Source organism: Limulus polyphemus, unplaced genomic scaffold, assembly GCF_000517525.1.
Source record: "Limulus polyphemus unplaced genomic scaffold, Limulus_polyphemus-2.1.2 Scaffold1516, whole genome shotgun sequence".
Taxonomy (NCBI): Eukaryota; Metazoa; Arthropoda; class Merostomata; order Xiphosura; family Limulidae; genus Limulus; species Limulus polyphemus.
Window position 1 is genome coordinate 140,394 of NW_013667126.1, and position 26,721 is coordinate 167,114.

The 26,721-nt window shown below is 30.6% G+C and overlaps 1 protein-coding gene across 5 annotated transcripts in view; it reads left to right on the top strand.

The window, feature by feature from the left end:
- LOC106463918 overlaps window positions 1-26,721 on the top strand; it is a 49,462-nt gene that overhangs the window by 10,589 nt on the left and 12,152 nt on the right. For 2 of the 5 annotated variants that reach the window (XM_013924000.2, XM_022391558.1), the window contains exons 2-9: window positions 3,648-3,865; window positions 4,860-4,961; window positions 7,978-8,115; window positions 12,102-12,197; window positions 15,562-15,711; window positions 18,982-19,077; window positions 20,865-21,016; window positions 25,410-25,508. In XM_013924000.2, the coding sequence (XP_013779454.1) occupies window positions 3,752-3,865; window positions 4,860-4,961; window positions 7,978-8,115; window positions 12,102-12,197; window positions 15,562-15,711; window positions 18,982-19,077; window positions 20,865-21,016; window positions 25,410-25,508 (947 nt within the window). In that variant the 5' untranslated portion in view covers window positions 3,648-3,751. Of the gene's footprint in view, window positions 1-2,246; window positions 2,332-3,055; window positions 3,077-3,647; window positions 3,866-4,859; window positions 4,962-7,977; window positions 8,116-12,101; window positions 12,198-15,561; window positions 15,712-18,981; window positions 19,078-20,864; window positions 21,017-25,409; window positions 25,509-26,721 lie in introns of those variants that run through there. The other 3 variants (XM_022391556.1, XM_022391557.1, XM_022391559.1) reach the window with 3 other exon arrangements.

Genomic DNA, 26,721 nt, shown 5'->3' on the forward strand with positions numbered 1-26,721 from the left:
GGCTAGCGCAGATAGCCCTCGTGTAGCTTTGCCCAAAATTCAAAACAAACAAGTACTAAATCACTAACAATAACACAGTGTGTATACTTGCTTAGGATGCTGGGCAGTCGCTTTTACTGTTGTTTACTCTCCTAAATATATTAGTTAAGACTGAATAGCAGAAATTTTAAAATGTAACATTACTTATTTCCAGGGTAACATTAGATTAACCCAGAGCAATTAGCGATAACCACGTAACTAGTTATTCTCATTCAAACTTAAGTAAGGTTATAATTCTGAGGCACCATCTAACCTCCCACTAGAGAACGCTGCTCTCGAAATCCTTGCACAACGTGCAGCATTGCAGCTATACTACCTCAAGAGAATGACGAGTAACAAAGATAGCTATAACGGAAAGCAACCTAATGACTTTCTTGACCTTATGTTATGTGAAACCTGCTTATGTGAGAATAACTGGTAAATTCTGAAAATATACTATATTGAAATAAGAAGAAAGGAAACACAAGGTATTCTTCTATACCCAGCTACCTTGCAGTAACATTATAAGAGTGGGATATTTTTAGTTAAAAACCAATTTCCCTAGCAATATCAGAAAGAAGTTTCCGCAGTAACTGCAGAATTCGCCAAGTAGATTTGCAAAAATTCTTATGACTGAGATACTTTGACTGGGTGTTTCTTTTAGTGTATAAATAAATAGAGTGTACATATTTTAAACAAACAAGTAAAATCATTATTTAAATAACAAAAAGAAAACTTAGCAGATTTACCCACAGATGAGAGCAGACAGTCCCTCTCTCTTGTTGGGCATGTCCAGACAAGGTGAGAAGTGAACCAAGAAAGAGTGCCTTGATTAAAAATTTTAACTTGCTTTCTTTATCAAGTGAAAAGCATCATCTCGTAACATCTGTTCCATACAGCATTGGTCAGCTATCGGTTTCAGTGACGTCAAAACTGGCCAAAGGAAATTTCAGTTTCGACTAGTTTAACCCAGACTCTATATACAGCACTAAAAATAGCCTTGCAGGCAGAAGACGTCATCTACCAAAAGAACAATATAAATATAGATGTTGGGTGTATCCCACAAACTATAATACTTTTTAAAATTCAGAAAATAGCTAAAATGGGATAGGAAAATAAAAGATATCAAACAAAAACAACGTTTCATCCCTGTTAAGGTGGCATCATCAGGTACTTAGCACAACTAAACACGGCATTTTTTATCTTTAAAAAGAACAAAAAGCCCCCCCCCCTCAGTGGCACAGTGGTATGTCTGTGGACTTACGTGGTGGCAGAGCACAGATAGCCCTTTGTGTAGCTTTGTGCTAAATAAGAAACAACAAAAAGAACAAAATAATGTTAGCAATCCTGAGCCAATTGTTACCGCCACGACAGTGAGAAAACTAAATAGTCAGTAATTAATAAATGTTATGTTACTATAGAAGGTAGAAGAACCATGATATGTCTATATACAGCAATAATAGCTTTACATTATATATAATAAATATTCTTATTATGTTTTCGTACAAGACAGTGCAAATATTCTTTTATAAAAATTATCTGAACCAAAAAAAGCTAACTTTATAATTTTCATTAACATTAATTTATATGAAGAATCCTATGCTTAAAATAAACTAATAGTAATAACATGAAGGATCAAATTACTATTGTATTCGATAGTTTTATATGGGAACTATACATTTAGGTAAGTAAAAAAAGGTTAAATTTATAATGAACAAGTAGTTACATTAACTTTTTCGATAAGAAGTTTCTTCATGACATTATCAAAAGTATATTTTTAAGTTTCAGAACATCTGTAGACTGTGTTGCTTAAAACACAAGTATAATAAAGACACTGAGAATAATGACATGGGGCGTCTTTATACTTCCCGTTTAAGTACTCAAACACAGTCTACGAAATTTATTTTAGGAAATGTTTTTGAAACGTTTGTTAGTTGACAAACGTAATTTGTAAACTAAGGTTACGTTGTGTAATTTTACTAAGGTCTGCCTAATTTTTTAGACTTACAGAACATATTAATCGCTTTTGTTTGCCATGTAATATAACTGACATTTGTTAAAGCTGTTGTTTTATTCTTTTTTCGTTCTGAAACAAGACACTGAACAAGTTGAAAACAATTATCATATCTTTTTAAGGTATAAATTTGTCTTTTGCTAAAAGTTATATTGTTACTTATATTCATATATATAGATGGCGCTATTATATAGGTATTTATTTTTTGATGGATCGTAAATCGTAATAAGACTTTAGTAGTTTTACTTTAGTATTTGATTGTCACCGGTGTGTTTGTGTCATGTATATATAATATAATGGTAAGTTGTATGTATTTTACACTTTAGTTATAACTTTAAAATTGATCAACAACGCCTTGTTTAATATGAAACTGCAGTTTACAAAGTAATTACATAAGTAAAAAGGAAGGATATCAAAAACTCAAATGAAAAGGGCATTAACTATAAACTATAACATTAACAGTATGTTTGGGTTCGTGAACCTATCTTAGCCGAAATATTGGGCTGAGTATTAGTTTTTCTTCTTTTTTTTTTCAACATTATAAGTTTTATGACACATTGTAGTATCTAGCCCGGTTATTGGGGCTAGACTTTGTACGTGGAATTTATTTCGAGGAAGTATTTGAGTGTGCGATATGGATATGTGCAGATAATATGTTAGAAAAACGTGAGAGTTTGAAAATAGTAACTGCTCCTGAACCTGATAATATTTAGGATTATTAAAAGGATGAAGGACCAGATTTATGAGTTACTTGCTGGTTTTTTGTTTTATTTTTTATAGGTCGTTGGACATGGGGCAGGAGCCTGAAAAGGCTTAAAATAAATTCACATTTTTCATGAAAGAATGGAGATAGTAATTGATACATTTTAAGTTTATATGATCATGGATCCTTTATCTGTTGAGAAACTTATCAACCTGAACATTTGCTTTGCACAGCTGCACATTAGTGCTGGTCAGTTAACCCAGCTTATCAGTGTAATCAATTATTGAAATGAAAATAATCAACAAATCAGCATTAGTGTTTTGACTATTCCAACTACCTAAGTAATCAAAATATTGTTATTATGATTTCCCTTTATTATTTTTGATTAATTCAAGGTTTTTCAAATGATTAGTGTTTCTGGTTATAACAAATATCCAAAGCTGTTCTTTTTAGCTGTAGCCATTTTGAGCAGTTATTTCTTTTTTTATTGTGTTGGTCTAATGCCTTGTATTTTTTAAAGTTAGATTTATTCTTTCTTGATTCAGTTGTTAGAATTATCCCTAAGTCCACAATAAAACTAAAAGCCATTGTAATATTAAGTTCTTTCTCAAATTATTATGCTATTCCAAACTGAATTGTTTAGCTTCAATGATAATTATTTTAGAGGCAAAATTGTGTTAAAGTAAAAAAGAAAATACAGGATAGTATAAGTAAAGGTGTGTAATTACAATTTGGAAGTTTAATTTCATGTGCTACGAAGCCAGGTGCCACAGATGAATAGCTAAGGAGTGTTTCAGTTAAATTATATTCTGTACTAAAATAAATTTTCAAAATGTTCAAAAAATGTATTTCATTTTGTAAAATTACAAAAAAATTAATAAGATTGAACCTCTCTTTTTTTTTTGACAATAGGATTTTTTCAACTCAAGTTTCCTTAGCAGTTTGTCTTATGGGTGAAAATAGTCTCTGTGAGACCAAAGATGATAGGCTAAGGGTAACAACATTTTCAAGCAAGTATGGCAACTTTGTTTTCACCAGTGCTTCATCTTCCACTGTGGAATGAAATGGAGAAGTGTATAGATAACTGTTCAGGGCATGGGGAGTGCTACCAAGCAGTTTGTTTTTGTGAGGTATGTTTAACACAGAAAAAAATATAATTTTAATAGTGGTGAATAATACCAACTCTGGAGAATATTATGTTACTATATTAGTTTGAAGTATGTTTTAGTCAAGATGAATGATAACAGAACAATAGGATTGATATATTTTTGAGTGATTGAACTTTGATCCGTGTTGATCTATTTAAGTTCAAAATTTATTGATTTAGACCTCATGTTGACTTTTTCTTGATTTGTATTTTAAAAAAAATTAATAAGAGAAATCAAACTTTTAGAAGTATTATGGAAGTAATATCAAGTTCTGGTTAACCAGTCAACTTCTTCAGACACCTGCAGTTTTGTTTGAACCATGAACATTAAGAGCTTGGGAACGTAGTCGAACCATATCAAATTTAACTGTTGAGTTATGAATCGATTTATGACATGAGTTTTAATACAGGAAAAAGAATTTTGAATCTGAGAAATGTTTGGAAAAATGTATTCATGTTTGATAAATTATCATTGTCTATATTTTTGGTAGTTATGACTGTTTCAAATAGGTAAAAGACATCAGAAAGTGTCCATTAATTTGTATTAAGAGATATAGATTTTGGTGTCAAGAAGTAAGTGAAGTTTAAAGAAGGGTAGAGTATACCATATCATTTATGGTTATTATAAAGTAGGTCTGATGCAAAAGAAAAAAAGCTAAAGTACCTGCATTGTGAGTTGTACATTATAATTGTTTTGAAATATTTAAAAAAAAAATGCTTGGAAATATACAATGGGTTTAGTTCAAATCTTTTATGTAGAGATAAATTTAATAACTATGTGTATATATTAATTTGTTGGGTATTAGTTATGTAAAAAAGTGCTTATAGCTGTAATACAACATGCATCTGAGCTGGTATGTTGAAGGTGAGGTTAAGAATGTTTAGAAAAATAATTTGTGTGAAAAGATAACTTCAGAAGTATTTTGATGATTGAAATAGTTTAATGTTTGATAATGAATAACCATTTTAATGTTTAGGTCCAATTTAGTGGAGGCAGCTGCACTGATCCCAACCTCAGCTATTATATTGCTTTTTCTGCAATATTCTACATAATTTGTGCGGTGTCTATAGTTCAGTTGGTAAGTTAGCTTTTAATAAGGAAATGTTTCAGTTAACAATACTGTAAAACAGTATTTCAACATTAGCTTTTAATAAGGAAATGTTTCAGTTAACAATACTGTAAAACAGTATTTCAACATTAGCTTTTAATAAGGAAATGTTTCAGTTAACAATACTGTAAAACAGTATTTCAACATTCAAGTTCTCATTTCTTTTTTGAAATAATTATTTTCAATGAAATTAAGCAATGTGTTCTCTTAAAATCAGGTACGTGGGATGAATTACATTTTTTATATTTACAGGTAAAAAACATCAGTGTTAGTATTTTTGTTGTGATTGTATTCTATAATATGTTAGCCTGTGCATCAATCTGACACTGTTTTAAATAAAATTTAGAAAAAGTGTTCTGTTACAAAAACTTATTCTAGATGATGTTACAGTCATAATCAACTAATAAAAAAAACTCAAAAAAATTTATATTACTGTGCTTCAAGAACTTTCTTTTAGAAATGGAGATTTTAGTGTAAATAGTTGAAATATGAATCAGCTTTCCAGTTTTTCTTGGTACATAAGGAAACTGCAGACAATATTGATTTCACCTGTTCTGAAGAAGAGAAATCTTGAAAGTTTTTCCTATTTACCAAATAATATATAGATTGTTTAAGAAAATTGAAAATAATCTCTATCTTTTACACTAATGCTACATGTAAAAGTCTGTGTTAAGATACTGAATATGAAAGCTTTGGTTGCAGTTTGCATTTCAAATAGAAATTGGTATTTCTAAGAGTATTAAAATGTGAATCTTAAAATTTCCGTAGTTTGTGTGTTTGTGCAAACAAGAGAATGAATTACTTTTTTTGTTAAAATTGAGCAAAATTTGTTTGAAAAACATGTCATACATTGTAGAAATAATGGTTCTTTAAAGAATATTTAGGTTAACTTTCATGAAAATCATGTTTGTTGTTTTATTTTTTATACATCTAAATCTAAACCATATATGTTCAGCTATTTTAAGTTCAGCTACTATTAGAAACAAGTTTTTTTATGGAAGGTTTTATTTAAGTGAAATAAACTGAGGCACTTTTATTTTCTTGTGAGAAGCTGAGGAATTTCTGTAGAATTTGGAAGATTGTTTTCTTATCATAACATTTTAAAGAACTTATTTCTGAAATATGTTATTATTGAACTTGTTCTTATGATCAAGGAGGATATTCAAGGCCCTGACATATGTTTTCTGAAGGTGTAGAGTTTATCAAGAAGTAATGAGTGAATGACAGAGATGGTACAAATCTTAGTAATGCCTTTGGTAATCAAGACATTAAAAAGAATGTATTCTTATTATAATTTTATGTTTCCCTGACATACATCTTAAGGACAAGAAAGGACCATTTCGATTCTTCCATGTTGTCCATGCACATACACCCTAAGAAAAGAAAATTAAGTTTAAACCCATCAGGAAATCATTGATTCTCTTCTTGAGCTCTCCTAAAATTCCAGCCTTCAAGGTCAATACAGGTTTGCAAAACAAGTCTAAAGGAGCTATTGTTTGGGCCGAAGAGTACTTAAAGTTGGATAGTGTATAACATGAAATTTTAAGGGATTTTATGCTTATTTACAAGAAAAAGAAAATGTTAAACTTTTGAACAGTGTAAATTAAATGTCATTATATAGGAAAAGCTTTTGGTAGACATTTTAAACAAAATCTGGTAGTATTATTTTCATGGTGAAAGTGAGATTGGAGATCATTTGAAGCATCATTTTGAAAATTAGACAGAATATGTGTCTAGAACTGTTAAGTTGTGAAATAGTTCTGTTGGGGTGGAGTGTTCAGATGGTTTAAATTGTTTTAAGTATTTATTGAACAGGTATGTGAATGGTTATACAGTGAAACCCCGATTTTACGTGCCCCGATTTAATGCGAATTCGGATATAACACAATGGGTCATTAACTCTTTCGATACGGACTTGTCCCCTGGGACCAACCTCGTTATAATTTACATACTTTTAATATCTTGGGTCAGTTTGAACAATTATTTTCTTGAACCCTGATTTATTGTGACCCTGCTTGTTTCGCGATGACATTTTAGGGACTTCAATGAACGCGTTATAACGGGGCTACGCTGTATTTAAATCTTTGGTTTCCATTTTCAGAGTATTAGAGCTAAGATTGGTATAAGTATTATAAAATTTGTAATTAAGAAGAAAACTTACTCTCAAGTGAGTTATTGAGAAATTAAGGATGTTTTGAATTATTAAAAACCTTGCATGAATGAGCTTTTGTGTTAAATTTTATGATCATCACATAATATGAAAATTATTTCCAGCTGACAAAAACTTCAGTGTTTGATATTTTAAAAACAAGTGGCTTTAAGTGTGTAATTCAAGTAAGTGAATTAAAAGCTTCTAAGAGTTTTTTGTCAAAAATATGATCATTTTAACACATTTCATAAACAAAAATAGTTATAGTATACTTCACTGTACCCATTATAATGTATATTTCAATTATCGGGAAATAATGGATATGCTATGGTAATTATAAAAGCCACAACTGCACCTTGTTCTCAGCATTGTATAAAAACATGTTTTCTTAGGAATCTCCCTATTATACGATGGAATCATTTTTTTTTTTACTCCATTTATAAATGATTAGGAAGAATTATACTCATTATTCTTGTGAATATTTTGTAGTAAATATGAGATGTAATGTTTTATAACCACTTAATTTACTTTAAGATATTGATGATTTGTTGGATAACTAAATTGCTTTAGGTACCTCCTGTAGGGTGCCATGAAGTTACTTTTAAGTTCTTGGTAGACATTTTTATGTATAATTTACTTAACTTCTTGCATTAAATCAAGTGCTGTAGGATTTATGGCTTTCGTCAACTTGCGTGCTCTTATTGATTGATAGAGGAATGAAATAATCTTTAAAATCTGATAAATAAACACTTTTTACATTGTAATAACTTAAGATAATTAGGAATTAGAGCTTTTATCTGTTTCATATAATTTAAGTAATTAGACATAATTTTCCAGCTAGTTTGTATTAAGTCGGAATTTAGCCGAATGAAGACCTCGTCTCTGGTCAAAGCCTGCAGAGTAACTACTCAGAAGGCCTTGTATACGTTGATTTGCATTGCAACAGCTATCAGAGGCTTTTACTTTTCCTCCCCGGTATGTAATCTTGTACCTCTTTAAAGTGTAAGTAAGTAATTTTATTTCCCTTTTTAATTTTAATGTTTAGCTTGAAATTAAGGAAGTGTCATGGAAACTACTCAATCAAATATTGTTCATTTCTAAAGTTAAAATTGAGATTTGACATTGCAGTTGAATATAAAGAATGGGGCTGATATAAATTTATCCCAAGAAAACTTGTACAGAGGTTGAGAACATTATAATAAAATGATTTTGTAGCCTATCCATGTTCTTACTGTCCGTGTCTCCACGTACTATAAAGCCCTATCTGATGACTGTGAATTTTGACAGTAGCCCTGCGGCATAGTTTTATTTGCAAAAGGCTCTGTCACACCCTCCTCCTTCTCTCTTCTAGCTTTCCATAACCTGATTTACAAAGGTAACAATTATCCTTGACCCATTTTTACAGTCTGATCACACAGAAGTCCATAGGCACTGCATTTGACAATTTGAAAGGTATGTCTTTGTATGCAGTAGCATGAATACCTGTTTCATTTTCCAGCCATTTAAAGTATGCAATTATTGAACAGATCTGTTGTAGAAGAAACTTATGTACATGTGATTTGTGTCAGAGTTCTTTCTTGATTATGTTGAGTATTGTTGCTTGGGGCACATTGACGACTTTTTACCACAGATCTTTTGTGTTCATTTTTACCTATTACAATATGCTGCTCTTTGTTTACTACTTCTGAGGTATGATTTGTTGTGAGTTTCTTTCTGTATGGTCTTGATTCTCAAAGTTGATCCATATTCCCTTGTTTTTTTTTCAATGCTGTTAAGTACAAGGGATATCTCCATCTTGGAACTTCTAAATTCCAAATCGGAATTTGTCTTTATGATTTTAGTGTATAATATTTTGTACCCAAATAGACTATTATATACCTTTTCCAAAAGTGGTCAGTTTTCATTGGCATCATACTACCTATGAAATGGCAAACAATGCCAAAATATATTTCTCATATATGGCCTTTGTATTTATATATATTTTGTGAAAAAATGCATTTCATTTAGGTTGCTGAATAAAGGTCTTATTCTTCTGAAAACACGAGTGTGGATTATTTCATATTATATAAAAAAAAAAGTGAAAAATGTTTGGGCCATTCTGTGTATAATAATACAAAATTTGATTAAATTGTACAGTTACACTGACATGTTTAATTCAGTTAGTCTTAGCAATTTTCTTATTTTTGTTTTTGTCAAATGCTGAAGAGGTGTAAATTGTCAACTCCACGTTTACAGCATGCAGTGTGTGTTCATATGAATGTATAAAAAGTGATTGTGAGTTGGGCCTATACATATCCTGATAGCAGCCAGTAAACCTTTTTACAAGTCATTACTCTAATTAGTGAAAAAAACACACTAAATGGAACACTATCAGAAATCTGGATATTGGAAAAACTAGTTTGACACATTTGTGTGTTCTATTCAGTATCATGTTGTCTTCTAGCAGGAAAACTGGTCATCATATTAATTCTATTAAGGATAAAGTCAGGAAGTTGTTAGTTTAAAGTGACCTTGGGAGTTATTAAAATTAGGCAGGCTTTTGATTAAGCAACTTTTGACAGTTCTTATTTTTATATAGTTATCAGTTTGGTACAAAATTATTATTCATTACTAGTTATTTTGATAACCATAATCTCTCATCTGAAGAAAAATTGCATTGCCTCTGTTTCCTATATTTAATGTCTTTTTTTTTTTTATGTTCAGAAACTTGTGTCCACACTTCTGGTTTCACTTACGTAACCTTTCTCACAAGATTGACATGGTATAATTTAAACACCTTGTTTTTTATTAGCTGACATTGTTCTATTTGAAGTGAGGCTGTCTTTAATAGCATTTGTATATTTGAATGTGATTTTAATGTTACTGTTACTTAATATTTTCTTTAGGAGCACAATTTGAGCATTCTAACAAATATATAATGGTTTCGTATTGTCATTGGTTGGTCTTTCTCTCTTCTTGAAAAATTGCTCTAAGGTACCAATTTATGGGAAATGAAATTATAGAAAAGGTATTTCTAATTTTATTTCCAACCATTGTCAGGTAGCATATTGTATAGGTTATAAGCAAAAGGGAAAAAATATTAGATGTTTTGATATCTTTATGGTGGCATAAAGTGAACATAACTTAAAGAATTTGTCAGTTTATGGTATACAGGGAGGACAAGTTCTGTGTTTTCTCTGGTTATTAAAATATCCAAGAAAGGAAGTTTGTTGTCTCTTCTTCCATTCAACTTTAAATTTAATAGTGGGGGGAACATGATTAAGGTTGATTACAGTTTTTAAAGTCACTTTTTTGGGTTGGCCGTGCATAAAATATAGCATCAACATATTGGAATCTCAGCATTTCTGAAATGTTTATATTTAGTTGTTGACCAGTTTTCCTGCCAGAAGACAACATGAGACTGAAGAGGACATATGAATGTGTCAAAAATAGTTTTTCCACTATCAAGACTTTTAATAGTTTGTTCCATTTACTATAGTTTTATCACTAACTATTACACACGATATTATGTTTTTTTATGTATTTTTATAGCTTATACCCGTGTAGCCATTTTATATTACTGACTCTTACATTTTTCATTGAAATTTCACAAACTTCCTTTAGTATTGGACATACGATATCCCACAGGAAAGTCAATTTCTAATTTTGTCAAAATTACCCACATCCTCCTAAACTTGAATGTTTTTCAGTAGGGGGGGGGTGTCATTTTACATTCTAGGTAAATTTGCATTCTGTAGTTCTAGTTTCAAAAAGTTGTGGGCAAGTTACTTCTGTTCCTGTGTATGTCTATCTTTATAGAACTATGTTTTGGAGAGAGATGTAGAACAAGCCTGGTAAAAGTTATAATCTTGTGTTCTAATTCATGACCTTAAAAGCCATAGTTGCAGATTTATAAAGTAAGTGTTATTTGTTGTAAAATTTGGCCAAAATTTTTTCCTGTCTTTGTTTTGTAAAAAAGTTATTTTGTTCCCAAGTAAATGGTTAAAGTGATATCGAGATTAAATTTGTTATACATCTGTATTATCTACATGTAATTTTATTATGTGACAAATCGTCCAATCTACTCGGTTGCTATACATATTAGCAATAGAACTTGTAAGCTTGTGATAAAAGCCATTGATTGAAAAACACTATTGATTGATCCATTGATTGTTTTTTAATTTTTTCTTTGGACTTGTATTTAAAAGGTCAATAGTCAGGTTTACAAAACCTAAAAGTCGTATTTTTCAAAAGATGAGGTCCTTGAGTACTACTAAACATAAAGAGGTTGACCATGAAACTAAAGTTTTTTTTTATTTGTTGTGAAATTTGAAGTTACAAATAATGGACTTTATCAGAACATAAAAGCTCTTGATACCTAAAAGTTTAATAACCAAGGTTGCCTGGAGTTTAGACAGTTTGTTTACTAACATGTTAACAAATTTTAGTAAACATAAACATTGAAATCTCTTTCTTTGAGCAACAAATTAAGTTTATTTTTGTGGTTTTCATTGTGAAAACTAGTAATGCTTTAATCCTTCAATCCCAATTATGCTGAATTTTCAAGGCCATTAGCAAGGCCACAAAAGTCAAAGCCTTAATTGATGCTTTGTTGCCAAAATTTTTACACTACATCAAATATTTAACATATACATGTACTTCTTTTATAGCTGATTGTGTTTCTTATTTCAGTTATATTCTCAGCCTAGACCTAGACTACATAGGAACTACAGAAATGATATTTGAGGTGTTTTTCACATGGAGTACTGGTTCTATTGTACCAACTTTCCAAAATAGTAGTGACTTTGGTGCATTATTCTAACTTTATTTTTCCATCATTATTTTTGTGAAGTTTAGAATTAATAGCAATATTAAACTTAGTAATGAAACTGAATTTAATTATGTGGACTTGATATTTTGTGTGTAAATATGTTGCTTGAATTAAACAATAAATAGAGATTGTTGTATGTTTTCTTTCTTAGAACAACTCGGCTGTCCAATGGACATCTAGTTTGCTGAGTGCTTATTACCCTCTTCTGCTGACTGGTTCCTCATTGATTGTTTGTTTTTGGGCTGAGGTATACACTGCTCTCACTGTTTGTTGTTTTAATTTTTTTAAATAAAATCATGATGATGTATTAGCTATTATAAAACCAGAGTAATTGTTTTTATTTGACAAAATAACTAAAATTGATTTATTATCTGTATGGAAGTTATGGCAGTGGTATAAAAATTTAATTTGCATCTAACACAAGTATATTTTTATGTTAGTTTTATTAATTGATATATTCTTTTATTTGAAATAGTAGTTTTAAATTAAGTGCTAATTTTAATGTGCCTTTAGTACATTTAATGTTGATATTATTTGTTACAGATTATAAAATAAAAGTATCTTCATATTTTGAAGATTATAATTTTTAACTTGTTCTTGATATGTTTCTAGCTAGCAGGTATTTATATTATTTTTTGTATTTTACAAAGTTTTTTCCTAATTACTAGAGTTTTTTTAAACTGACTGTGTTATAAAAGAAAAAATATAAGTTTTTTCATCAGTTGGAAACAGTTTTATGATTTTTTATTATGGAATATCACATCTAAACTAATATAAAGACATAATAGATCTTGTTGAGGGTAAAAGTTAATTGAATTGCTGTTTATTTTGTAAAGATTCAGTAGTTCAATGTTTCTTCGAAGCTCTATGCCAGAAATACTTCCTTGTTTTGCTAGTTTATAAATTCTATGTCATCATTTAGTTCTTTAATATCTGATGACAGTTTTTCTTTTGTTGTGTTAATTTCATTAAACATTGTGTTGAGTATACTTTAGCCATTTGAAATACCAATTATTTTACATGATACTAATGAGTGTAATTGATGCTTAAAAGTAATCGATTAATCAAGATCATGATTAAATAAAATAATGTCACAAAAACAGTCAACTAATTGAAATTAATGTGTACAATTATTACTGATTTCAGTTATTCCAACTGTCCAAGTAATCAAAATATTGCATTATGATGTCATATTATTTTTTCAATTAATTCAATGGTATTCAGTTTAATCGACTCGTCACAACTCAGGAAAATAATCAACAAATTAAAATTAGTGTTTCCGAAATAGTACTACCACCTCTCACCCATAGCTATCTCGACCTTCATTTGCTCTCTAGGCATTGGTAAATTTTTTTAAAGTGTACCAGTCTTTTATACCCTTATACTTTCTGCATCGTTGCAGCAACATGTGCTGATAATGTGACCACCCTCCACCAATCCCATTGTGCCCTCTATACTAGCACAGGTAGCTATTTCTACCCTTTCTTCACTTTCTCGATTGAAATGGATGTGTGCTTTACTTTCTTCATGTGACTGCACAATTTTTGATTGATTACCAATTAATATCGATTTGAAGTTCCAGTTTCTACTCCTTTGTTTTTGAGATGTTTCTGTTTCATATTTCTTAGAGGGGTGGTAAAGAATTAGACAAGAAGGAAAACCTAAATAACAAATGTCACAGTTCTCACTGTATGGGAGAAATTAAGAACTTAAAACTTAAATAATGCTAAACGTTACTGTATTATCTACGTTCTGATGCAGAGTGTATTCATATACATTGATAACAAAACAGTTTGATTAAATTTTGAATGTAACTCTGTGAAAGGTTGTGACGTGTACTTTGACCTACCCAAGGTGAAAGGGTTAATCATGTGGTTCTTTCATATGGCTTTATTTTTGTGCAATTTATTTTCATTTGTGAAACCTGTTAGAAGTTGATTATGGACAGCTGTGTGCAAACTGTATGCTATTTAGTTTGTTATGGTACAAAGTTAGAAGCAAAATACTTATGCTTGCCTTGCATATGGGGTGTTTTGCAGTTTGTATTTGGTACCTGGGGGTTCAAATCTCAAACGACCTGACAAATTTTTATGAGTATAGGACCCGGGAGTTCAGGTTAACTAGAAACCTGCTCTAGTTCTTGTTATAATGTGACCAGAAAGAAGTAGATTATTGAAAAATGTCAATACAGTGAGAGAAAAAAAATATTGTTATATCTCATAAAAAGTAAAGAAGAAAAATACAAATTGTTTTTTTGCATATACATGGTATTGTTGAATCACATGTGTTAGTTTTGTCATGTAATAACTTGTTTTTAAGATATTTGTTAATTTGACTGGTACATTTCAGTAACTTTGGGGAAACACTAATTGTAGAACCTTGTATACATGTATACAATTTATGTATACATTCCTGTCTTATCAATTATTTGGTTCAGTGCAGACTCTGACATATGGAGAAACAAGAACATAGCATACATTATGAATTTGTTGAGACTGTTTTGTAAAATGGGAAGAATGTAGTGCTATAAGTGTTGAACTTTTGTAGCTGCTGTTCTTTGGAATTAATTAGTACATTTTCTTTTATGTAACAAACTCTTTATCAAGAACTTTTATAGCATGTATGACTAGTTTCTGATTTATTTCATCAACTGTTTTCATGCTGCATAGCCATCATGCTTGGAAAGGAAAATGATAAGATAAAAAGAGTACGTGTTTATTTAACAAGGACAAAAGCTGCTCAGATTAAAATATAGAATTTCGTACATACTGTTTTAAGAAAGATATCTGAGAAATAATGATTTAACTTTATATTGCTTTATTAATAATATTTTTTATAACAAATATATAGACTTGAAATTTTTATTCAGATTGGTATTTTATTAGATTCTATTTATAAAACAGCAGCATGAACATAAAAGCTTAGCAGCAATCTCTAAAAATACATTATTAAAATCTTAAACATGTAAAATGTTAATCCCTGCTTGCTAATGTAATTTAGTAATAGAAATTGAACAGTTTAAAAGGCTGATAATGTTGAAGATGTGCAACAAGAAATGCTAAAGCTGAAATTACTCTTCTTGTATATTTTATTTCATTTTTAATAAAAAAAAAAAATCAGAAGTTCTCTGTTTTGCTTTGTAATGTATGCAGGTGGCTATGAATACTCATCTTTTTTGGTTGACAAATATTTGAAAGACAAAAGCATATTCACACACTGAAAATATGACTTTCATCAACATAGATACTAGAAAATAATTCTTTATGTATTCCTAGAAAGTTTAATATATTTACGGTTTTGGAATTTGAAATGACCACAATATGTACCATTAGCTGTAGCTTCCTTACAATTTTTTTTTTTTTTGTTATGGTAATTCTTTGGTTGGATTTGAACTTATCTGAAGCACTAGCTTTCTTCTTTATACTCTTAATTAGGCTTGTAGATGCATATATACAAGTAAGTAGGTATTATTTCTTTCACTAACAATGTAAGATAACTGAACAGTAATACCATTCTGTTTTGCACATATTGTAACTCATTTTTATTCATCATTCAGATGTTAATTTGTGGTATAGGTGTTTTAACTACAGACACAATTGAATAAACTACAGGTTTTCCATATGAGAGATTTGAGATTAGACAAGCCACGTTTCCTTAGTAAGTCATTCCTGGGCTTCATAGCCTTTAATGTCATCACATACTCCTTGCTGTGTGCTGAGCTTATTTTGCTGCAGCTGGACATCCATGATGAGTGTGAAAAGGTGGGTAGAAAACAAATCAAATTTGAAAAGTAAATAAAATTGGACCTATAATGAAATGTTAAGTCAGTAGGATTCATATTGTTTTCATAGTTTTTATCCAATTGATGAAAACACATTATTATTCATTAGTTAATTGTAAAATAATCTGAAACTTAACATGATTTGTTATCATGTTGCTTCTTTCTGAACATATTTCTTTAATTGACATATAATAATGAATTGGAAGTCATGACAACCACACTTAGACAGCTATCATTTATTGAATGATCTTAATTCATTAACATTTTAAGTAAGGTAGAAAAAGAAAGTGTTTTAAATAAGTAGGAATCTCTTTTTTGTTTTTAATTTTTTGGTAGGATAAACCATGAGCAAGTTTCATGTATTACGAGTTCATAAATTTCAAATCATTTAGCATTGATTCTTTGATAACATAATTTAATATGAATATATCTCTGTGTATGGGAAGTGAGTTTTAAACTAAGGTTTTAGTAGTAAATAATCAGCTTTTGTTAATTGTGCAGGAAAATGTCTGAATATGTCATCTTAATATGAGAAAAACAAGTTTACTGATTTAGTCAACTGCTATTCTGATAGTGTACATTACCCCTTCTCACATAAATAGCTATTCACGTTCAGTGCTGCCCTCTATCTGCAAAAAAGATTACGCATGTCGCAAGCGTTTTATCTCCCCTCTATTGCAACTGACTGATTCCAATGTGTGTCTCATGCAAATCATCATGTGTCAACCCTCCACCATGTGTGACATACTCTCATGATGCATGTGACTCCCTCTATTCAATTCTACCGAACTATCACTTCTCGTTTGGCAGTGCTCATGTTCAGACGTTTTTTTTTTCTTTTGGTGCTCTTCGTGTGAATTGCTTTTGTGATTTTAATTGTTCAGTTTGCAAAGTGGGATTTCTTTACATTTCCAATTCTTAATTTTTGGCTCTTGACTGTTTATGAAACGTAACTGTACTTTTTTATACTAATTGTATTATTGCATTAAATAATTTCTATTTAATTAAATATTGCAACAAAGAACACAGAATAATAACATGCAACAAGGAAACAATGTTCCATAACTATCACAATTTTTCTGGATTTATAACTGCAACAAAAACTATTAAAAATTCAGCTAAGCTCATCAATGTATTTTCTGTGAAATAGACAGTTGTTTGGAGAGGCAACAACATAATATAATACATCATTTGATAGAGAAAAACCTGAATGGGGTAATGAAATACAAAATACAAACAAAATATAGAAATGATTATACAACCATTCAGTTGAAAGTATGGCAGTGGTGTTCTGCTGGTGTAGATGACGTGATATCCTCCATTATGAAACAAATATAAATGGGAATGAGGTGTTAAAATTGCAGTTCACTCCTTTGATTGGGATCCCTCATCCTACCCCACGTGGATATCAGTTCCCAGTGGCTGGGTTTTGGATTTACAGTTGAACCAATCAACATAAGTCCTCACATGAGTATTATAGATGTCTGTATTCCCCCCCTTAATTATACTCTTGTTACTCCATCCGTGTTGTAGGTCATGATGGAGGTACTTGCAGATTATTATGGCTCTTTTCTTTCCTCCTATCCCTACATGCTTATTATTCTGAGGATGTTACTGTACTTGGGATGGTTTCGGTCAATTTCACCTTTGAGGGAGATGGTTTACATTATGCAGACATCTTTTCCATACCAGATATCAGGTTCCTGAATCGATCTGTCAATTTCTTAACCTCTACCCTGTTCATGGGTCTGGGTGTTCTTGCTTTCCTCCGGCCTCACGAACTTGAGGTGAAGATGGTATGATCCTCTTTCCTACCCCCACATAGAGGTCGTTTCTCAGTTGCCTGGGTTTTGGATTGTAGTTGACTTGCCGGTAGTACGATCCTCTTTCCTATCCCCACATGGATGTTGGATCCCAGTGGCATGGGTTTTGGATGTAGTTGACTTGACGTGTATGGTCTGTCTCTCCCTTGCCACTTGACACCTAGGACACATCCTTTTAATTTTACACTCTTTTATAATTTCTGGGATAGAGTTGCATATATATATTATATGGTTCGGATCACTACCCGACCTTAGTTTTCTCCCATTTGGATGTGCTCCTCTGTTTTTTGCCCATATGTGCAACATCTTTCTATGATGGGCGAAGAGTATACCTGGTTCAGAAGTGGTATCCCACACATCAAATCCTCGAATCTGACTGTCTCATCTTAGAGAGTGTCCTTCTGACACTTTTGAAGGAAACTTCTTTTTTTCCCTCGCACCGGTCCCTCCACCTATTCAATGTGGGATTCTAGCTATTTATGTGAGAGGAGGTAATGTACCTTATCAGAAGTTATAATTATCCTATACTGAAAATGTATTTCCGATAGGTACTTACCTCCGCTTACACTTCCCACCCTTCCTCCCCACTGAAAAATTGGTGCTTCCACCTTTTGCCAAAACTCAAAGTGATAGTTCGGTAGAATTGAATAGAGGGAGTCACATGCATCATGAGAGTATGTCACACTCTAATTGGTGGAAGGTTGACACATGATGATTTGTATGAGAGATGCATTGGAGTCAGTCAGTTCCAGTGGAGGGGAGATAAAAGGCTTGTGGCATGCATAACATTTTTTGTGCATATAGAGATCAGCACTGAACGAGAATAGTTATTGATGTGAGAAGAGGTAAGTACCTATTGGAAATAAATTTTCAGTATAGGAAAATTATAACTTATAAAGTAAGATCTAATTATTTTAAAATCATTGCAAAATTTTTTATATTTTTACAATTTGGTTATTATAGTCATTAATATTCATATTCTTGTGACATATTTAGAGTAAAATGTTTCTTTAAATGACTTTTTTGCAATACAAATGGTCCAGTGAAATTTGATCACCATCTTTAAAAAGAAGTAGGACTATTTAATGTTAAAACAACAGAACTATGGGTAATATTAAATTATGCATTTAACTATTACATTTCACATTACATCTACCTGTAATTAGTATACTTATTTGTTATGAATAAGTTAATCTGAGATTAAGCCCCATAAGGCTACAGTGCTACTGTATACCTAATACCCATTCCAAATTGTGAGAGTGTTATTTTTATATAACATAGAAATTTGAAAAATTTTGTTTAATTTTAATTTGGTATATTCTTCTTCGGATAATATCTGCATATCCCAAATTGTAGTTCCTTAGTAGTGTATATTATGTTGTAAAATATTTCCTTTAATTTTTTAAAGTTGTCTTTTTTTTTTACAGATTTTCTTCACAAGTGTTTTTAATGGGCTTTTTGCATTTTTGATGGTGGTGGTGGTGGTGTTTTTCCTTATATATGGTGTTCAGATGTACTTTAAAGTAAGTAACTAACTTTGTGCTCTATGCATTTGTTGAGGTGAAATAGTAATGTACTTTTCTATAAATGCAGTTTATATCTTACTACAAATATTTGAAACTTCATTTGTTTATTGACTGGAAAATGGATTACTTTTATCGTAACTATGGCTGATCATGTACATTGCATAATTATTTAGTTTCTGTCATTAAAATCATTCAGTTTCGTTTTCCATACATTCAGATTACTAGTGACAGTCTATAGAATTATGAACTTATTCTCTGAAAGTATGAAAAACACCCTTTAGTTATGTTGTTTCCTATCTGAGTCTGTTTTTTTGATATGATTGGATATACTTATTGATTCAGTCACATTTTACCATACTGAAAACATTTATTGCAAAGTCTGTTCCATATGTATATCTTTACAAGAGCTTTGGAACAAACAATATACAAGTTTTCTTTCCTAGGAGTAGAGATACATTAAGACAATCCAGTAGCTGTGTTACTTAGAAACTGAAATGTTTGAACAATAGTTATGTAATTAAATATATAAATGATACTAAACAATCTATATACCTCTGATAATTGTAAACTTCAAATAAGAAACTTTGTGTATGCATGTTTTTTGTGTGCCTAAATTTGATTATAATATAAATTTCTTGGAATTTGTACAAAGAATAATTTTTCTCTTTCAGTTTTTGGTCTTGAAATATAGTATGTTATGTATGTTTATGAACATATATGAATCATACTAAGCCTAAAGCCCAAAGATTGAAAAAACTTATATGATATGTACTTTGATTTATCTGTGAAATTCTTACATGTGAGTAATTAGTGTAACTATTTCACAACCTGATCAGGAAATTATGTATTGAACTTGGAACATAGAATAATGCATTGTTCATTAATTTTATCAGTCTGTTAAAGGAAGTTCTGTATTTTCACTCTTGAAAATGCAACATAAAAATAAGATCCTAAAATATGCCAGATTTTGCCATATTTATAGAAGTAAATTGTTTGTAATATCCTTTTTTTTTCAAAAACTCCAAAAAGCTAGGAAAGTAAATCAATTATACATGAAGGTCACTCTGCTGTCAATCACTTAGATGCTGAAATGAGTTTTTAGGAGCACCTAGATAGTGATTATATCAGCTTCAGTATATGTGTGTGCTATCCTTAATTGATTTAATTTTTGAAAGGATTACATATAATGTGATAACACACACTTTAACCATAGTAACTAAAGAGTGTATATGTACAGATATTAAGTTCAATGTCAGTCTATGAAGTCAACATTATTCTCAGCAACATCCCTATGTTTTTAAATGGCTTCTAAACAACTTTTATTTTTGAATATATAATCACTTAACAGATTATTTATTGACCATTATTTGGGTGAGTAGGCAAAATATATCGTTGAAATATATTTCTTTGCTTTCCATGATAATAAGGAGCAGTATAAAGATTTAGACTTGACTTGAGTGAGAAATTGAAAAAAACAAACTTAAAATAAGTCTTGTTTTGCAGCATTGTAAAATGCTCATGGGATTATTTAATATGATGGAAGTTACTTTTTGCACTGTTAGCCAAATTAATAACAAAAGTTAGTGACTGTTAAAAAAAATCATCATATATTAGTATGAATTTTAATACCACCTAGAAATACTCTTTCAAGAAAATTAAATGTTAAAGTTTTTTAGTATTGAAAATATAATTCAATTAACATTCTGGGAAGTTAAGTTGAGACACAAAATATTTTTTCACAAAAGATGGTGGTTTAATTATTTCCTTCTTTGCATTGTTTTTAGGTGCGTGGGGGGTTTGTGGATGGGTCTTCTGCTTCACCTGACACATCACAACTTAGCCAGTCCAGGCTTGGTCTGGTTTCTCAAGCAGTTTTGCTGCTTATTACTGTTGCATTTATTATATCTGATGAGCTAGGAAGTTTCTGGAAAGACAAGTAAGCTTTCATTCATGTATTTGAAGTGATATATATCATTATTTATATTACTTTTCTGGAAAAAAAAAGGTGTGTATATATTTCATCTGGTGTACACGAAAGGAAAGCAAAGCCTATGTTTAACTAACATTCCTTTTACGGGCCTGGTCATTTTGACCAATCTTGTCGCCATGAAAGTATACCTACTATAATTATGAATTTAATAAGTGTAGCTTCAAAAATGTTAGCAAGCTTTTAGTAAACATTACAAGTCTATTGTACAAAAAAAATCAGAATTTTTGATAAAGTATTTGTACTAAAGAGTTGTCTGTGAACTTCCAAGGTGTTAAATGATTTAGTATGAATGCAAGATGATTTTTCTTGCTAAAAATAAAAATTCCTCGTTTCACCTTAGCTTTCATATTTTAGTTGCATAACTTGTAAAACCTCCTAAATGAATATCTAAAGTTTTTTCGGTATAATTTTATATTTTATCTTCACTATCCTGACACTAACCGTATATGGTCTGTCAATTTGACCAAACTTATTACAACCATGTAACAAAAAATATATAATAATATATAATAAAAGAGCCTGTCTGTGTGTGACCACCAGAGTTCCAAGAAAATAGAGCCTACAGACCTGAAAGTTTGCATGCATACTAAGGGGATTCTGAGGGCAGGTACCTGGATATTATTTTTGAGACTTCACACAAAAAATGTTGGCCAATTTTTTGAACTATAACTCTTAAGCTCCATAATTCTGCTTCCTGGAGGTCTATAGAAAAAATATTATATTTTTTGCTAATTCTCACTTAATGAATAATATGTGGAGGTTTTCTGCCAAATACTCTTTTTTTTTCAACACAAACATGGGAAGAAAAATACATATCTGAAAATAAAAAAAAAGTTGAATTGAACTAAGTTTGGGAAATAGCAACAAACAACGAGAAGAAAAATATGAATCGCAAAATATTCGAGAAATCAAAGAATGAAAATAATTCAAATAAAAACACAGGAAGAAAAAAAAGTTAAAACTATTTGCTTTAAAAAAAGAGTGGAATTGAATTAAGTTCGGGAAATGAAAACAGACAAATCAGTTTAAAAATTGTCTCATTGGGGTAGCTATAGAAGTAATTAAGATAATGGAGAAGCTTGACTGGTACATTGAGACCTCTGTGAATCATGAGGGGACCTAAGAATCCTGCAGCGGAGCATAGGTATTTATAGTTATTTATATTCATTTTTATTTCTTATGTTTTTCATAAATATCTTTGTAATTAATTATTCACTGTTGGTAGGAAAGACATGACTGTGCATTTTTGTTTTTTTTAGTTTTACACTAGTATTTGTGTGTGCATAATGTATTTGATAGTGGCAATTAACTTTCCCTCAAATTATAGTAAACTAATGTAGTTACAATATGATAAAATTTGAAAATAAAAAGCAACAGTTAAAATCAGTGTAACGGAAGAAGAATTAAGAGGGCAGTATTTGGCATATGACTGTAATAACCTACAGCAAGTACAATTATTTGTGATCTTATATTATAAGCTGTTTTAAAAAAGAAAATTGCTTTAACTCTCTCAACACGGGACTCAGTCAATTTGACTGAACACGTGACCTCTTTGTACTTGATTAAAGTCTTTATATATTTAATACTTCTAAATTTCAATATAGTGTGTATATTTTCACAAAATTTGGCAGTCTTTCACATACAAAAAATCATATTCTTTAGTGAAGTATTTTTAATAAAATAAAATAAATATTTGCCCATTAATATATTGAGTATTTGTTTTGAACAGCCCATATGCAAAGTAATTTTAATGTTAAAATTAAAAATACTTTCTATCATCTCAAAAATCTCAAATTTCCTTTGTTTAATCCTTAGAACCTCATAAATGCATTTCAAACGTTTTTCAGTAAAACTAAAAAGTTTATCTGTTATTTTCTCTACCCTATCTCAAAATGTGATAGGTCAATTCGACCAACCTCGTAACCACCAAAAAAAAAGGAAATAAACCTAAATTACCTTTTTTCTTTCCAGAATGACTTCAAATTGTAACATAAAACTACATTTGGTTTATCTTAAGTAACTCTAAGTTTGTAACATTATACATCTATATATAATTAAACTTTATTGTTTTATTGACCTTTGAACGGTGTCTAACTACTATCCAGTATTTCTTAATTTAAAGAAGTAGAATTTTTAGTACACAATAGTGCAAGAGTAGGAAAACTTAGTTTTGAAAATTCATTATGTAGGGAAATATAATTTGGTTCTTCTTACATCTGAAGTTAAATATAATTATATTTGCCTTACATAAACTTTTCAGAGTTTGATTACCTTTGCATAAACATTTCCCATTTTTCTTCAAAATAGTAAGTAGTATTTTTTTGTACGTAATTCTGAAAATATTTAAATTAAGTTTAGTCATTACATATACTAAAAGTTGAAATTACATGTTTTTAATTTTCATCTGTTTATAATTGCATAATGTTTGGCTAATACAAATTTTACAATTTGACTTCATAACTTTATAGATAGACACATTTCTTTGTTTTCCCACACATATGGAAACAAACAACTGTCGATATAAACAAACCTGACTTAAATGTTGGAGAGTAGTCTTTCACAAGGTCTACTTATGGATGAATTGTATTTAAAAATATTCAAAAAAGCACAGTTTCAGCAGTAACAAAAAATTATACTAACAGATGCCTGTTGAAACAATTCAATGGTAAATTTCCTAAAAAAATAGAGATGAATAAATACGCAATGTGCATTCAGCCTAGTACCTTAGATCATAACATAAATGGAAACAGAAGATTACAACAACTTATTTAAAAAACTCTATAAATGATTCAGACAAATACAAAGAACTATTCAAAAACCTTAATGAATACTATGGAAGACAATTGAATAGCTTACTCTTGAAGTTAAAAAAGAACAGTGACATCACAGAAGACATGTACAATAGCTCAAGAATCACCAATGCACTTATTCCTTGTTTGTTCGATGCTCCAAAGATTCACAATAACCCAGTTGACATCTGCCCCATCCTTTCCATTTATGGCAGCTATAACCATGAACTTGCATGATTCCTAGATTTTTATGATCAAACCATTGCATGACAACTATAAATACAAGGTTTAAATTGTTCTAGAATTTCGGAGCATTCTCAAAAACATCAACAATCTACACAAAATTTACAGTTTTGACGTAGTCTCCATAAATACGATGATACCGAAGGATGAAGCAACAAATCTAGCTCTAGAAATGACATCCCAAAATTTGGACAAATTGCATTACAACCTGTGCTTGGAAATTTTTAAAGACTTGTTTCACTTTCCACTAAAATATGTTTCACCTGTCAGGACAAAGCCTATGAACAAATAGATGGCCTAAGCATGGGCAACCCTCTGTCACCTGGATTATGTGAATTGTTTATCAACAAAATAGAAAGTCACACCATTAAGACAACTCTACACCCTCCCACATACTGGATTAGATAAGTCAATGATGTATTTTGTGGATTTGAAGATAATAACCATCAACGGTCATTTCTACAACACGTAAACAACATTCACTCTAGCATCAAATTCTCTCATGAAGAAGAGAATGAAAAACAGGTTTTAAATTACATGAACATAACAAAAGAAAGAAACTTCCAACAGTTTTAACATGAAAATCTTCCACAAACCTGGTAATGATAGCAACTATATAAAGAGGGACACAACCCACTCAACTCAACCAAAAATTGGCATGTTATCATGTATGTACAACACAGCATTTAACATATCTAGTAGCAGCAACCTGCAGCGTGAACTAGAATCAATATCTGACACATTTATTAACAAATGTCATTTCCCTAAACACATTGTCACTAGAACCTTAGCCAAGTACAAAAACAAATTCGATAACAGAAAAAAGAAAAAAAAAGTAAAACAACATAAACTCCATGAAGGAAACAAAATGCACAAACTCAGACACACTAGCCTGGCATGGCCAGGTGGTTAGGGCACTCGACCCGCAATCTGCGGGTCGCGGGTTTCGAATCCCCGTCACACCAAACATGCTCGTCCTTTCAGCCATGGGGGCATTATAATGTTACGATCAGTCCCACTATTCGTTGGTAAAAGAGTAGCCCAAGAGTTGGCGGTGGTGATGACTAGCTGCCTTCCCTCTAGTCTTACACTGCTACATTAGGGATGGCTAGCGCAGATAGCCCTCGTGTAGCTTTGCGCAAAATTTAAAAACAAACAAACAGACACACTAATAGGTGTCTTACCATGTCATAGCTATGTAACAATTTGAAATTACAAGATAAAATGTTTTTGACCTTTACACCTTTTTTTTTTTGTCTAGAAGTTACAGTATGAATAAATAATGCTTATGTTTATTATACTTGCAGGGTCCCTGTACTTAGTCGCAACTTCCATGATGTGATGTTCAGGGTTGTAGAATCAGGAGTAGCTTTGTGGTTTCCTTGTGTGTTGTGGAACTGTGTAAGGTAAAGGAATTTATCTCGGAGGACCTGACATACACACATGTATATACGTATATAGTAGCTTTTGTTTAAAGTTTAATTGTTAAATATTTTGTAATTTTCTTCCTTGATTTTTAATTGTTACATCTTTGTAAATAAATTTAACACAAAGAAAAATTTATGTAGTTATTCCATTTCCTAAAAACATTAAGCCATAAAGTCAGAGTGGATGTTAATGTATATATAATAGCCTTTATAGAGCTGCACAATGAAGTCCACTAGACTTAGGAGAGGTAAAAGGTACTTCCAGCATCAATCTAAATCTTTACCATTAACATTCTTATAAAACTGAATACCAGTATAATGTACATTTTATAATTATAAACCATTAAACAGTAAAACATCAAAAATAACTAACAAGCTTACTTAAAAACATTGAAAGTTATAAGTAGATGTATATGTATAAGCATTCATTTATGTAAAGGAATGCTTATATACATTGCTGGATCAAGTTCTACAACTGCAGGATGCAAAAATAAAAAATTCACTCTTTTACATATTTTTATTTATTTTTCTTCACTTCATAAAATTTTAAATATTTTTTAAAATTCAAAATACAGAGACCAAAAATGGTACATAGTGGAAAATACATGTAAATAACATGGCAGAATTTTCCTTAATTTGTCCCTGTTAACTTCTCTGGTTAATTTCATTTTCTATAGAAATTATTGCTAGACCATTTAGTCTCTCTTGTCCAATTGTGGAATGCAAAACTGTTTTTGTTAAGTTTAGTCTCCAAAACGATCTTTCACCACTTGCCACACACTCAGGCAAAGTTGATAAAATTCTTAGAGCAAAAAAATGTATTTGGAAAAATTTCTTTGATTTGGTATTCACATATATGACATAAGATCTTATTTGGAGCTGAATTTTCTGGTATACCTGTGATATTAGTTAAAGTTCTGCACACAAACTTTTACCATAAATATCTCTTTTTCTCTTTTGCTTGTTAGTATTTTTTCTACATTTTATAATTTTTGCATCCATAAGTATTTGAATAGGTTCTTTGGTCGAATCTGCCTTGAGCTTATACCCTGCTTATACACTAGGGCATTGGAACTTTACAGCTAATATAGGTGTCTTTAATAAACACAAGATAATTTAAAGATACTGTTAATACATAATTAAATACACTTAAGTATTTGAATCTTTTACTACTAAAATGAGTTTTTCTTAC